Source organism: Cervus elaphus, chromosome 16, assembly GCF_910594005.1.
Source record: "Cervus elaphus chromosome 16, mCerEla1.1, whole genome shotgun sequence".
Classification (NCBI taxonomy): Eukaryota; Metazoa; Chordata; class Mammalia; order Artiodactyla; family Cervidae; genus Cervus; species Cervus elaphus.
Genome location: NC_057830.1, coordinates 25,188,939 through 25,202,394, shown reverse-complemented (window position 1 = coordinate 25,202,394; position 13,456 = coordinate 25,188,939). Strand labels below are relative to the sequence as shown.

At 43.8% G+C, this 13,456-nt stretch overlaps 1 protein-coding gene across 4 annotated transcripts in view; it reads left to right on the top strand.

The window, feature by feature from the left end:
* The window catches only part of ROR2 (receptor tyrosine kinase like orphan receptor 2), a 236,033-nt gene that overhangs the window by 173,022 nt on the left and 49,555 nt on the right, over positions 1-13,456 (top strand). For 3 of the 4 annotated variants that reach the window (XM_043927545.1, XM_043927543.1, XM_043927546.1), the window contains exon 2: positions 8,937-9,014. In XM_043927545.1, coding sequence (XP_043783480.1) covers positions 8,937-9,014 — 78 coding nt within the window. Of the gene's footprint in view, positions 1-8,936; positions 9,015-12,902; positions 12,936-13,456 lie in introns of those variants that run through there. The other variant, XM_043927544.1, reaches the window with a different exon arrangement.

Below are 13,456 nucleotides of genomic sequence, written 5' to 3'. Positions count from 1 at the left end.
CAAAAATGGTCAGACGACGGCTCTACATCCCCCCCTCCCCCCACGGCATTCCCTCCGGGCCGGCCATGCCGCTCTTTGGGAAGAGTGATGGTGGTGTAAATATTATGAGAAAGAAGGAATGCCAGCCTGAGAGGGAGGGGTCTAGTAAGATGCCACAGCTGCTGCTGGAAACCTTGGGGAGATGAAGCTCAGAGGGCAGCAGTGTCTTCAGCTGATGTCTGTTTGAGGGCAGCCACAGGGAGCCACCTTCAAAATGAAAGAGTTGGGGTGCTGGAGTCATTAGCAGGTTGTTGGCAGGTCCCTCCAGCATGTGGGTAAGCCCACACCTGGCCCTTTTGTACTTCGTCCAGGTCCTCTGTTTATTCTTTCTTGTTGAGGCTTTCTCTGCTCCATGCAATTGCAAAAAGCACTTTCAAATCAACTTTAATTATAAAGATATTATTAATTATGAAGATAAATAGCACTACCTGTTACGGATTGAATCGTGTCCCCCTCAAAAAATAGATATAATGAAATCCTAACTCCTAGTATCTCGAAATGTGACCTTATTTGGAAATAGTTCTTTATGGAGGTATTCACTTTAAAATGAGGTCGCTGCTAGAGTGGGCCCCCCACCCACTGTGACTGGGGTATGCACACAGAGGGGAGACCATGTGTGGACACAGGGAGAAGAAGTTGGCCATCTACAAGCCAAAGAGAGAGGCTGCAGGAGAAACAACCCTGCCAACACTTTGATCTTGGACTTCTGGCCTCCAGAACGGTTGTCTGAGCCACCCAAGCTGTCTCACTTTGTTGGGGCAGCCCTAACAAACTCATATAGGGGCTACCTTAAAAAAAATTCACTGCTGTCATCTTTGATTATAACAGATGTGTATCCTGTTTGTTTCTATGAACTCAAAGTGTTCACTGCCAACAAAACCTCTGCTTTCAATTATGCCAACTGGTTGACCTGCTCTGGGGATGAGAGCAGCCTCTGGCCACATAGGTATTGAAGGTACTGAAGTGTTAGTTGCTTGTGCTTGCTTGTGCTTAGTTAGTGTCCTCCTATTTGCAACCCCATGGACTGTAGCCCACCAGCCTCCTCTGTCCGTGGAATTCTCCAGGCAAGAGTACTGGAGTGGGCTGGCTTCTCCAGGGGATCTTCCTGAAACTGGGATCAAACCCAGGCCTCCTGCATTACAGGCAGATTCTTTACCATCTGAGCCACCAGGGAAGCCCCTCTGGACACATATGCTGGACACAAATTCCTGGCTGAAAGAGGGTGCTGTAAACCTTTGGAACCGCTTCCCTTCGGGTCTCATTCACTGCACCATGAGATTTCTCCAGACATATGTGAGTTCCAAGGCTGCTAGACCTGCAGCACAGGAGTTTAACTCTCCCTGAAGCAAACAGAAAGTAACCTCCAGCATTATCTTGGGATAATACGCAGTCTCTTTTTCTATAAGTGTTTCTTTTAAAAAATAAAACCTTTTCCCTCCTTACCTTTAAACACCTTCTAGAGGTTTGAGATGAAAAAAAAAAAAAAAGATTCCTGTGTGCATGGAAATAACTGATACTCCAAACAGTCTTCTGTAAAACCGAATGGAAACAATGAGCTTGGAGTACTTACCCGGCATTTCTGTTTGCTCCTTTTGTGCAAGTTTTGCTGCAGTAACAAGCGGGAATATCACTGGAATAGGAGCTTGTATCGTAGTGAAGGGTGTTGGGGTCTCACCCTCCCAGTCACATATGTAGTGGGTGGAGCCTCCTGGCTTCCCAGCCCCCTGCCACCATGGCCAGGGGTTGCAGGTGTTGGGAAAGAGAGAAGATTGATGAAAGGACCCAATTCAGCCTCCTGAGCAGCTTCATCCCCACTCCAACCAGCTATTCACTTGGCCCTTGACAGTGGTACCTTTGTTGAGGGTTCTGGGGGGCTGTCTGTGACAGAGGTAGAAAAAGCATTATGACAGCAATATTGGAGGGAATTGTGTTTGTGCCTGGATCATTCGGGGGGGGGGGGGGGTTTGATATTTTTGCTGTAGAAGTAGAATCAAAGCAAGGGTTAAATTGGTGAGAGACACTGCTTACTCCATTTTCAGGCTGTTGGATTTAACTTTGTATTACCACAGCAGAGTTAGGTCTGCCCTTTAAGGAATGTAGACACAGAGGCTAATATTTACTCAATTCGAAGTTCAAAATAATGAAATGAAAAATTACAAACTGTTAAGACGATTGCCGATTAGGTACTGGCAACTCACCTTGAATGCTGTGTGGTTTTCTAGCTGGCAGTTGAGACACACAGTATAACATTTTAATGAGCACAGTCCCAGAAACATTATCGAGTCTCTTTACTGTGGACATACTTTCTCTGGCCCAGTTCCCAGGCTAATGGACTCACCTTTTAGGATTTTATACTCTGCTCCTTTCCAGTTATTAGTTCTTTTTCCTTAACTGTTGCATTTCCAGCATCACGGATGTTTTTGATTTGACGTGTTGCTGAGCTAAGTGATTGTGCTGGAACACATGATGAGTGTTTCCAGTTGCCAGTGGATATCCTGACTTCTCACACAGCATAACTCATCATAAAATCTATGCTTGCCCTTCCAGAGGCACCCAGCATGCCACACAGTCTCCCTTCCAGACTGTGGTCCTTTGCTCATGTGCCCTTGATTGCTGTTCGTTCTCATATTCTGGAAATTACACCTTCACTTAGGATGACCAAATCCAAGAATGCCAAGCTTTGGTGAATGAAATACCCCCACTAATTAAAAGGAGACTGCTTTGAAGTTGTCCAAATAGGCCAGAGACTACATCTAATTAAATCACAACGAGTGTACTGATTCAGATGAACAGGTTAGAGATTAATGAATGAATAGTCTGAATAACAAAACATTTTTTTAAAGAGAAATACAAATCAAAAGCAGAGTAGCACATGGACTCAAATCCAAGAGTGTGAGTTGAATTTCATTAGTAAATTCTCTCTTAATCGTGTCTCTGCTCTTAATGAGGTAGCCGAGGTACAATACCAGAAAGGAGCCTGGAAATCAGGACAGACCCACCTATACTTTGTGGATCTGAATTTCTCTTATCTTACTGATGCCTTAAATCAAGATGTCATTTCAGTGGACTGCATTGAGAAGTCTGCAGAAGATCCTGTTTGTCTGGGGCACAGTTTCTGATTACTCAGAATTTGTACATGTTTGGGGCTGGGTGTGCATATCCAGCTGTCGAAGGCCTGTGGGAAACCTTGACTTCTTAACAAGCCCAGCAACATCAACAATGCATCCTTTCATATGGTCCTTCTGATGAAACCAGTTGGTTCAGCCCTGTATATATAGGACATTAATAAGTGCTGCTAAGAACACACGCTAAGTACTAGGTTAGGAGCCAATATCACCATGCCATGACAATTTATGTACAGTTTAGCTCAAAACCCTGCATTCTCAAAAGTGATTTAATTGCTGAGCATTCCCTGGCATGTTACTGAATTTTTGTACAACCTATATCAGATCCTATGAATCTGTGTTGTATTTTGTTCACATGGTTAGTGCTTATGCCTGGCTCGCACCATTAAGGCCACTTGGAAATAGGTTCTTTTTTCCGGCTCTTCTTTTTAAAACATGTTTTTAATGATTTTACTTATTTATTTAATTTGTTTTATTTTTGCTGGGGCTTTATTGCTGCTCAGGCTTTTCTCTCGTTGCAGTGAGTGGGGCTACCCTCTAGTTGCAGAATGTGGGCTTCTCATTGTGGTGGCCTCTCTTGTTCCATAGAATGTTCTCTAGGGCGTACAGGCTTCAGCAGTTGTGGCTCACAGGCTTTGTTGCTCCTCGGCAGGTGGGATCTTCCCGGATCAGGGATTGAACTCGTGTCTCCTGCATTGGCAGGTGGATCCTTTACTACTGAGCCACCAGGGAAGACCCCTTCTTACAGCTCTTCTTTACTTGTGAGCCTTGGTTAAGAGCTTGACCAACGTGATAGGATGTGTAATTGTTCTTCAAAAAACTTTTTACTGTGTGAAGATAGGTCAGGAGTTTACATATTCCTCACACTCTGTCTCCTCTTAATATTATGTACCTCCTCTTATTTTAGTGTGGTACATTTGTCACAGCAGATGTGCCAAGATTGACACATTGTTGTGGTTATCATTTAGTCACTAAGTCGTGTCTGACTCTTTTGTGACAGCGCGGACTTAGCCTGCCAGGCTCCTCTGTCCATACATTATTCTTTACTAAAATCCGTACTATTCATCTTTCTTTGAACTTTACCTGGAATCCTTTTTCTATTCTAGGATCCCACCCTGGTTACCAGATTGTAGTTAGTCTTTGCTCTAGGCTTCAAAGTGTAATTTTAAAAAACACTTTATTTATTTATGAATTTGTATTTTTTTTTAAACTGTGCTCTGTGGCATGTGCGATCTTAGTTCCCCAACCAAGGACTGAACCCATGCTCCCTGTATTGGGAGCACAGAATCTTAACCACTGGACAGCCAAGGAAGTCCCTAAACTATAATTTTGACCTGGATCAAACTATGCACTTAATGTATCATTGCAAGGCAATGAGTCACAGTTAATTTTTTTTTCATATTAAGTATTCGCCTTTCTTCAAACATCAAAAAACCAATAAGGAGCTAATAAATCACCACTACCTGATTGATGCTATCAAAGATTTGAGTTTTCCAGTAGCTTTACATTGTTTTGTTGTGTTTTTTTTTTAGATGAAGTTCATTCATGTCCAGTGGACAAAGTTAGACCATCCACATTCTTAATGGACACGTGTGGAATTAGTAGCATGGCTTTTAGTATTTACCAAAACGAAGGACCTGTAATTTGCCCTGAGGAGTAACCTCATTTCAGAAAACAATAATTAAGTCCTGAGGAGTTAGGGCAGCCGAGTCCTCCCAGAACTTTTTCTCTCTTCAGGTCTTCCCTATCTTCAGTCAGCCAGTTGGGAGAAAGCATGCCAGCACCAGGTAAATCCAAGGGGGACTTGGTATAAAGAAGCTCTCAGGACAGCCACTGGGAGGCGTGACTTGACTCACACCGCCTTGGACCAGTCGCTGCCTGGCCTGGACTGGCAGTGATTGCCAAGGTGGGTCATGGGATGAAGAAGGTGAATAGAAGTCCTCTGTCCCGTCTTGGTGACCTGGAGAAGAACGTGCTAGTTGGGGAGAAGCAGTGGCCCCTAGACGCAAGGTGGTGAAATGCTTCCTTTGTCCTTGTCACGAGCTGCAGCAGAAATGTGAACGTGTGCTGGCTTCTTCTCAGTGAGACTCTCAGCTCCTAAACCATCACATCTGTGGACCAGTAGTCCTGGTTCTCTAGCTTTTCATTAGTTCTCTGTCTTTTATCCATTAGTCATTGCTGTGTCTCCATGCATGCTCCACATCCTGTCTACTTGGGCAGCCAAAACTTCCCCACAGGGTCTGGGCAGTGGTCTGATGTGCTGATGAAGCGTTTAAAGGCCTTTGCTAATCATCTAGTGCAATGTGCTTCTCTCCAGCCTTTTTTTTTTCCCTTTTTGGGAATGACATTTAAAAACTCGAATGAAATTGATGTTTGTTCAAAGAGCCACATATGATATCATTCCATTTATATGAAATGGCCCCAATACATAAATCCATAAAGACAAAAAAGCAGGTTAGTGGTTACAGGGTCTGCGAGAGGTGAGATTGGTGGGGGAGACTGCTAATGGGAATAAGCTTTCTTTTGGAGGTAATAAAATATTGCAGAATTACATAGTGGAGATTGCTGAACAACCCAATATTAAAAACCACTCTATTACAGACTTTAAAATGCTAAATTTTGTGGTATGTGAATTATTTCAATTAAAACCTTGGTGCTTGTTTATTGTACAGATGTTGAAAAAGAAAACAAAAGAGGACTTTTAAATTATCTATATAATTTCATATAACTAATAGCGGGTGACAGTTTTAGATGTTTCTGTTTTATGTTTGTCTCATTTTTTTTTCCTTGGGTTGTTCTTAACCCTTTTAGGGCCAGGAAAAATCCTGTTGGAATCTGCTGAGAATCTACCTGTTCTCACTTGTTGGAGGTGCAGCATCTCAAATAAGGATAGCCATTCTAAAGTGTAGGATAATGATGATTTTTATATATATATGAAACTAGGTCTACTTCAGACTGTAAATGGTGCCCTTATGTCTCAGTTAGGAAGCAACAACAGGGCCTAGTTTTGCTGGAAGTTAAGGCCTCAATTCCAAGGACAGCAATGACTGGATATTGTAAATTTATTCACACATTTGACTTGCAGAGGAAATTGCTAGAGCTCACACTCTGCACTCTTTCACATCTAAGTCCCAAAGATTGGGTTCCTTGATATTAGCCTTGAAAATTAGTGAATCTTACCTGTTTTTCCAAATATGTAGATAATACTCTTTTGCTTAAATATCCTAACTAAATTTTACCTAGGGTAAAGCTTAAGGCTGAAAGAAACTAAAAATCAATTCCCAGGGAAGGTACTGATCAGTGCAACATATTCAGGGAGAATCTCAGCATTTCTAATGTCAAAAGGGACTTTGCATGTCTCTCTGTGTGTGTGTTTGGGTGGTGGGGGGGTGACATCTGCTCATGAGTCAACAGAAATGTTTGTATCACCTCCGGCTCTTCTCCCACAAAGAGTGTGCATGTCCAACCCCCAGCTCAGATGAACACCAAAATACTTATGCTTCCAAATTGAAAGCTGCCTTGGAAGAGCTGGGGCTCTTTTACACAGTGGAATTGGGCTAATGTGCTTATTTTTCTACAGAGTATGTATTTATTTGACTGTTTCACACCATTTGTCAATTTCTAAGCAGTTAATAATTTTTATTCCTCTTTCAGATGTGTGTATATAGTACAAGTGTGTTTGATTTCCTGTGGTCTCTCTACATTTAAACAGTGCTGAGTGATGGTATGTGTAACATGCCAATTTAAGATTTCAAACCCAAAATGAACCACATTGATTGGCCTGTACGGCTTATGCCTGTCTCTGTCCTGTAGCAGCCCCAAATTCTGTCTAGGTTTTAGTCTTCACTAGAGATGCAGCAGCTGATATCCTCCAGCTGTTTACAGTCCCTTGAGGAGAATTAAAATGTATGCAACTGTTGATTCAGGGGATGATGTAATTGCCATAGTAGAGGTGTATGGTTTGGGGGATAGTTTTAGAGAATAAAGTTGTTACTTCTGAAAGATTGATCAAGGATGTTTTGTGAAAGGTGGTGTGAATGTGTGACTTCTGACACGTGGGTAAGTTTGGACTAGCAGTGATAGAAAGAAGGAATATTCCATAACGGAATGTGAAAAGCCATGGGCCCATTTCAGAAATAATCCCCCCTCTTGGTTGCTTGGAATTGGGCCTGAATTCTAAGGGCGTTGCAAGCTGATGTCACCTCGTATGTCCTGGGATTTAGGAACAAGTGGGCAGAGACGATCCACTTAGACACATGGGTACCCGTGAGTGTAAACCGGCCAGTGTTCATTTAGCTAAATAATTTAAAGCATCTTGTGTACCCAAATTCTGTCTGAAAATCACTTGTACTCCACTTTTAGGTCTCCGTTTTTTTGAGTAAGGCCTCATCTTGAGGGTTGGGGGTGGTTCCTGAAGTGTCTGGGTGCTTTGTTAATTCTCACCTCTCATTTAAGGGAGACAGGTTGGGTCACCCAATATTGAATTATAAACTGCGTTTTTTTAATAATATATTTTTTTTAATTTTTGTGGTAAATACACAAAATTTATCATCTTAACCATTATTAAATGCACAATTCAGTGGCATCAAGTACATTTACCTTGTTGTACAACCATCACCAATATCCATCTTTAGAACTTTCTCATCTTACCAAAATGAAACACTGTCTATATCAAACACTTAACTGTCCATTCTGCCTCCTCCAGCAACCTGTCACCCACTATTCTACGTTCTGTCTATGAATTTGACTACTCTAGTAGTTCACAGTATTTGTTTTTCTGTGTCTGTTTCACTCAGAATAACCCACCCATGTTGCAGTATGTATCGGGGTTTCCTTCTGTCTAAGCCGCGTCATTTGCCATCGTGTGTGTCCCGCTCTTTGACACTGTCAACCTAGATTCATCCAGATGTGTTGTCGGCGTCACCCTGACAACACATGGCTTCGCCATTTCTACCCCCACTCTCCACCTCCAACCAATGGGACCCCAGCCAAGGCCAAGGTATGGGGTGAAAGTCTTCAAAGTAAACTGCACTGGGATATGGAGAAAGGACTATATGAGGCCCCAAACGATTTCTCGGTCATCAGTCACACCTACCCATCCCTCCTGGCATTTCAGGACAGGGGACCCATGACTTTGTGCCATACTTTCACTTGAACAGACCAGCTCTGCTCTTGCCCTTGGAGTTTATGACTCTGGGGGTGACTGCTTCTGCTAACACAGTCTCTGAGGGAGTGGGGTTACTATTGCCATAAAGATGAGAAACTTCTGTGTTTATGCTTATTGGGTAGATCGGTTCTTGGCTGTTGGCTGCTAATGAGTCTGGGGGCTGGGGTGGGCAAGAGGGAATGAGCTGCTGAAGAAACTCTCCAATTCTGAATTTATTCAGAATTATAACGGGCCTATATATCTGAAGGACCACCTGCTGACTCTGGCTCCAGAAGTGTTTAATTTTGCCAGCTGGTGTTTTAATCTCTCTCTCTTTCCCAAGATGAAACTTGGGCCACATGTTTGCTTCCTCCATACCTGCTGTAAAGCATTTGCATTTTGCCTGGGATTGCAAAATGATTGCAACATTGCAGGAATCACTTTTGCTTTTGTATCAAATCTGATGCTACAAAAGCCCTGTGAATGTTACCGTAACACCTTATCCCTCTAGGTGTTCTATAAACAGTGGGTAGTTTTGCTAAGACACTATTGTCATTGCGTGAAAAGCAGAAAAAAGGCCCTGAAGGGAAGTCTCATAAGTGTGTGTGCTCTGCTCTTTTGCCCAGGGCAAGCGGAAGTTCCTGACTCAAATGATCCTTTGGGACAACTGGATGGACATGACAGCCCCATCCCAACTCTGAAAGGTAAACTGTGAAGTGTTCTCTGAATGCAAGCATTTGAATGTGTTTTCAGAGTACCATGCAGAGTGATTCACTGTGCCACTATGCTCAAGGCTTGACCTGCGGAAATGGATGGTCAGGGTCTCCCATGGCCCAGTGCTGCCCCATAGGTGGGTATAAAGCTGAATTCCACCTCTGTACCCCAACACTGAATCATATCTCAGAGACAGAGCTTGGGGTGAAGTAGATAAGAATAACTTCATTGCTTTGCCAGGCAAAGGGGGCCACAGCAGGGTAATGTCCTCAAGACTACAGGTCCCAACCTGGAGTGGGAAGTGAGAAGTTTTATATGAACTAATGGTTCAAAGAACTTCATGGTTCAAAGAGGGAGTGATCAGCTTGTGGACATTCTTCTGATTGATTGGTGGTGAGATAAGTAGGAGTCAGCACCGTCAAAGTTCTGGTTCCTACTGGTCTAAGATCTATATGATTGTGAGCAGCGTTCTGTTAACTTCTTCTATCTGGTAGGGGTTTCAGTATCTGCATAACGGCTCAAAGATGTTGTCATGTGTACCACTTGAGGAGGAATAATGACCCTACTCCAAAGTTGCACTATTTTTTTTTTTTTGACAGCTCCTCCTTTGTCTCTGCATCTCCTCCCTTCCCTGATTAAGCAACTGTTTGAACCTGCCCATTGGAACGCAGGCAAGGTCATGAAGGCTGCTTTGTTGTTTAGTCACTAAGTCATGTCCTCCTGTTTTGTGACCCTGTGGACTGTAGCCACCATGCTCCTCTGTCCATGGGGTTTCCCAGGCAAGAATACTGGATTGGGTTGCCATTTCCTTCTCCAGGGCATCTTCCCAACCCAGGGATCGAACCTGTGTTTCCCACATTGGCAGGCAGATTCTTTACCGCTGAGCCACAAGGGAAGCCCTGTCATGAAGGTTAAGTGAAACCTGTTTCTTGTAATCAAGAAATGGGGGGATACAGAAAGGCTTTTGTGCCCAGGAGTCCCACAGGGTCTTGCTTGGTATCAGGTGCAGTGGCATGCCTCTTGACACAGTTTTGAAGCTATTGAAAGCTGGGTGGAGTTTGTCAGAAGCTGGTGGGTGGGTGGGAGATGAGAGGGCAGGGGTAGACAGATGGCTGCTGAAGGGAAGGAGATTGAAGGGAGCTCTATGGGCCCGAACAGAACCTTAGGACCTGGACTCCTGGCTTGGCCATGAAGTCTCCTGCTGACAAGGTCTTCTCGGGCTGTTCTCCAGATGTAATTGTCCAGACTAGGGAGCATCTCAGGTGGGCAAGTGGCCCTCCTCCATAGGTCACCAAAGAGCAGGTTATTTGTCTTATTGCTCCAGTCTTTCCCAGAGGTCACTGCCAAGATCACTGCTCACTTGGCACACTTTGTAGACATCTTAGATTTGAAAATCAGTAGACGTCATTTCCTGTGATGCAGCCCAGTCACTTGAGGAAGTGGTGCTTCGCTTCCTTCATCCGCTGTCACCATATTGCCTCAGTCAGCTCAGGCTGCCACAACAGAACACCACAGGCTGGGTGGCTTAATCAATAGACATTTACTTCTCACTGTCCTGAAGACTGGAAGTCTGAAATCAAGGCTTAGTGGCATGCTAGGTTTGTAGACAGTGCAGTTTTGCTGTGTCCTCACAGAGAGAGAGAGAGTGGGCTCTGGTCTCTTCCTATCTTATAAAGACTCGAATCCCATCATAGGGATCCCACCCTCATGACCTCATCTAACCCTAATTACTTCCCAAAGGCCTTACCTTCAAAGGCGGCACCACTACCACAGACATGCTTCAGGCTTCAACATGTAAATTTGTGGGCACGCCATTCAGTGTATAATAATTAACTGTTAAAACAGCCACTTTATTTCTGTTTACTTTCTTTTTGTAAGTATTATTCAGAGCTCAGACATCCATAAATTTCTCAGCCCCCTGCATGTTGAGGGTCCCTGTGTCCCCTCAGAAATGTGTTCACCTCCACATTTCCAAGGCTGGGTCTCCTGGAGACAGCAGAAATGACTCAAGCCCACCAGTCTCAGCTGAGTGGAATAGATGTCCCTCTGTGTCCTGAAAGACCCTCTTGGGATCACACGAGGAACTTCCGCATTCTGGCCTCAGAATAGTTGTTTAAATTCACAGAAATAGAGTTGTAGATGTAAAAAGCAAGTGTATGGTTACCAGGAAGGAAGGGGGCGGGAGTGATAAGTTGGGAGAATGGTATTGCTATGTGCACGCTGCTACATGTGAAATAGATAACTAATAAGGACCTACCGTATAGCACAGGGAATTCCACTCAATATTCTGTAATGACCTATATGAGGAAAGAATCTAAAAAAGAATGGGTACATATAGATGTATAACTGATTCATTTTGCTGTATAGTAGAAACTAACACAACATTTTAAGTCAGCTATGGTCCAAGAAAAATTGTAAAGCAAATGAACAAACAGGGTGTGTGGATCTCCTTGCTGTTGGTGGTGCCTTGTGTGTGGAGGCTCCTTGATAATGATTTTCCCCTTTTGTATCTTATGCAGAAAATATATAGGTTAGTTTCCTCACATTGACCCCCTCGCAGTCCTACTGTGGTCACTGTGACCTTGTATAGAGTCAGGATATTTGGAGGAGAGGGCCTCTTTTGGCTAGCTAGGGACGTATCTCCATGGCGACCAAGGTCAGGGCTCTGGAAACTTGTGTACCATGCTGGGCCTTAGGATAGATTTCTTAGGAAGAAAGGTAGTTTTTGGTGGTTAGATTCTGAAGTCATTTTTCCTAAGTGTGATTGAGCCCGCAATCTAGTATTATAGAGACTCAGATCCCATCATAGGGGTCCCACCCTCATGGGTTATGGCTCTTGCCCAAAAAGGGACTTGCCCCACTCTTCCCTTATGCTCCCCTGGCCTCCTCCTCACACCCTCAGTGATGGAAGGAACTGGCCTGGCAATGCCAGACTTATTAATCCATGCACTATTTTTTTTTGTTGTTTAAAGAGCTTCAGGGAGCATTACTACTTGGCCACATTTGGCTTAAATCATATATAAAAAGTAATAATAGTTGAATGGACTGTATGAGCTATTTCTTTAATCCGGTTACCATTTATGATGCCCATGCATCTGTAAAGCTGCGGGCAGGTGAAAATGGCTAGCGGGCAGTCAGTCACTGAATGAAACAGAATCTAAGAATTAGTTACAAGCATAAAAAGCATTTGAGTTCAGATATACTGAGCCAGGATTGAGCACTTAACATATAATTGGTGGTTGGTATTCAGAGAGGGAGATCCCAGAGCGATACAGAAGGAAAAACAGAATACAAAAACTTTGTGATTTACAGCTGAAACGTTTGCCTGAAATTTCTATATGCCAAAGTCATGGTTAGGGCTGAAGCTGGCCTTAGGACTCTGGTAATAGTATTTAACAGGAGTTTTATATTCTTTGCTATATTAGATACACTATTTATTATTATTATACTTACAAAAGTGTTCACTTGGCCTAGAAACCATTTGCTCTTTTGTTCCAAGGCTGTATTTTAAATGCATATGTAACCGGTTTTGTAAAATCAGTACTTTGGAATGTGTGTGGGCAGGGGATCATTTCTGAGAGCCTGGGCTCGTGGTGCTCATATTGTTCATCTTGCGTCCTCCAAAAATAGACCCGCTTGCTTGTGTCTCCTGCCTTAGGAGAAGGGTGCTCATCATCCTGGCTGAAACCAGAAGGGGAATTCCTGACTCTCTGCACTTGAAGCTGTGTTGCAATTAGAGGTGATCTCAAGGGCATTCTAAATCACAGGGCAGGAGTTGATGCCTTACTCACCAGGCTGCCCCCTGCTATTTGTGACATGTTATGTTGTGGTGCTGAACTGAAACTTCCTGGGACAGAGAAAACAAAGCCATCAGCAGAATTCACCCTGTTGGCATGGAGACCATGCCTGAGGTCTGTTTCCTGGGTTCCTGATCCACCTAGATGCAGGGATTGATTAGCATATGTGTTGGGTGCGTTTCTGGTTTATTCTGGGACTCTTGGTGCATGTGTGAGTGTGTGTGGGCATGTGTGTGATAGTTTCCTAGAGTTTATGGAGAGTGAGGGTCTCCAAAGATGATGGGTTAACTTGAAAACAGCACTCTACTTGCAGACACAGTTAGCTTAGGTCTGTGGCTGGGAACCTGGGGCCAAGCTCAAGCTGTGAGTCTGGGCCCCTGCACCTCCCCTCTGAGTGGCCCCTGGCTGGTCATGGAAATCTGGGGTTCCCCTAGACAGTAAGCAGAGAGTGTCCAATGTGGCACCACTTCTTTGGACAAATCTAACGTGAGTTTCTAGGCTCTGAGCCCTGGCCACTCTCGAGTTGAAGCCTGATCATTGAGCTCCCTTGATCCTCCTGCAGCCAGAATTTTCTGAGCCCATTGGGCTGCCCAGGATCTGAACAAACTAAACATTGTTGGGAGAAAGCCCAAACC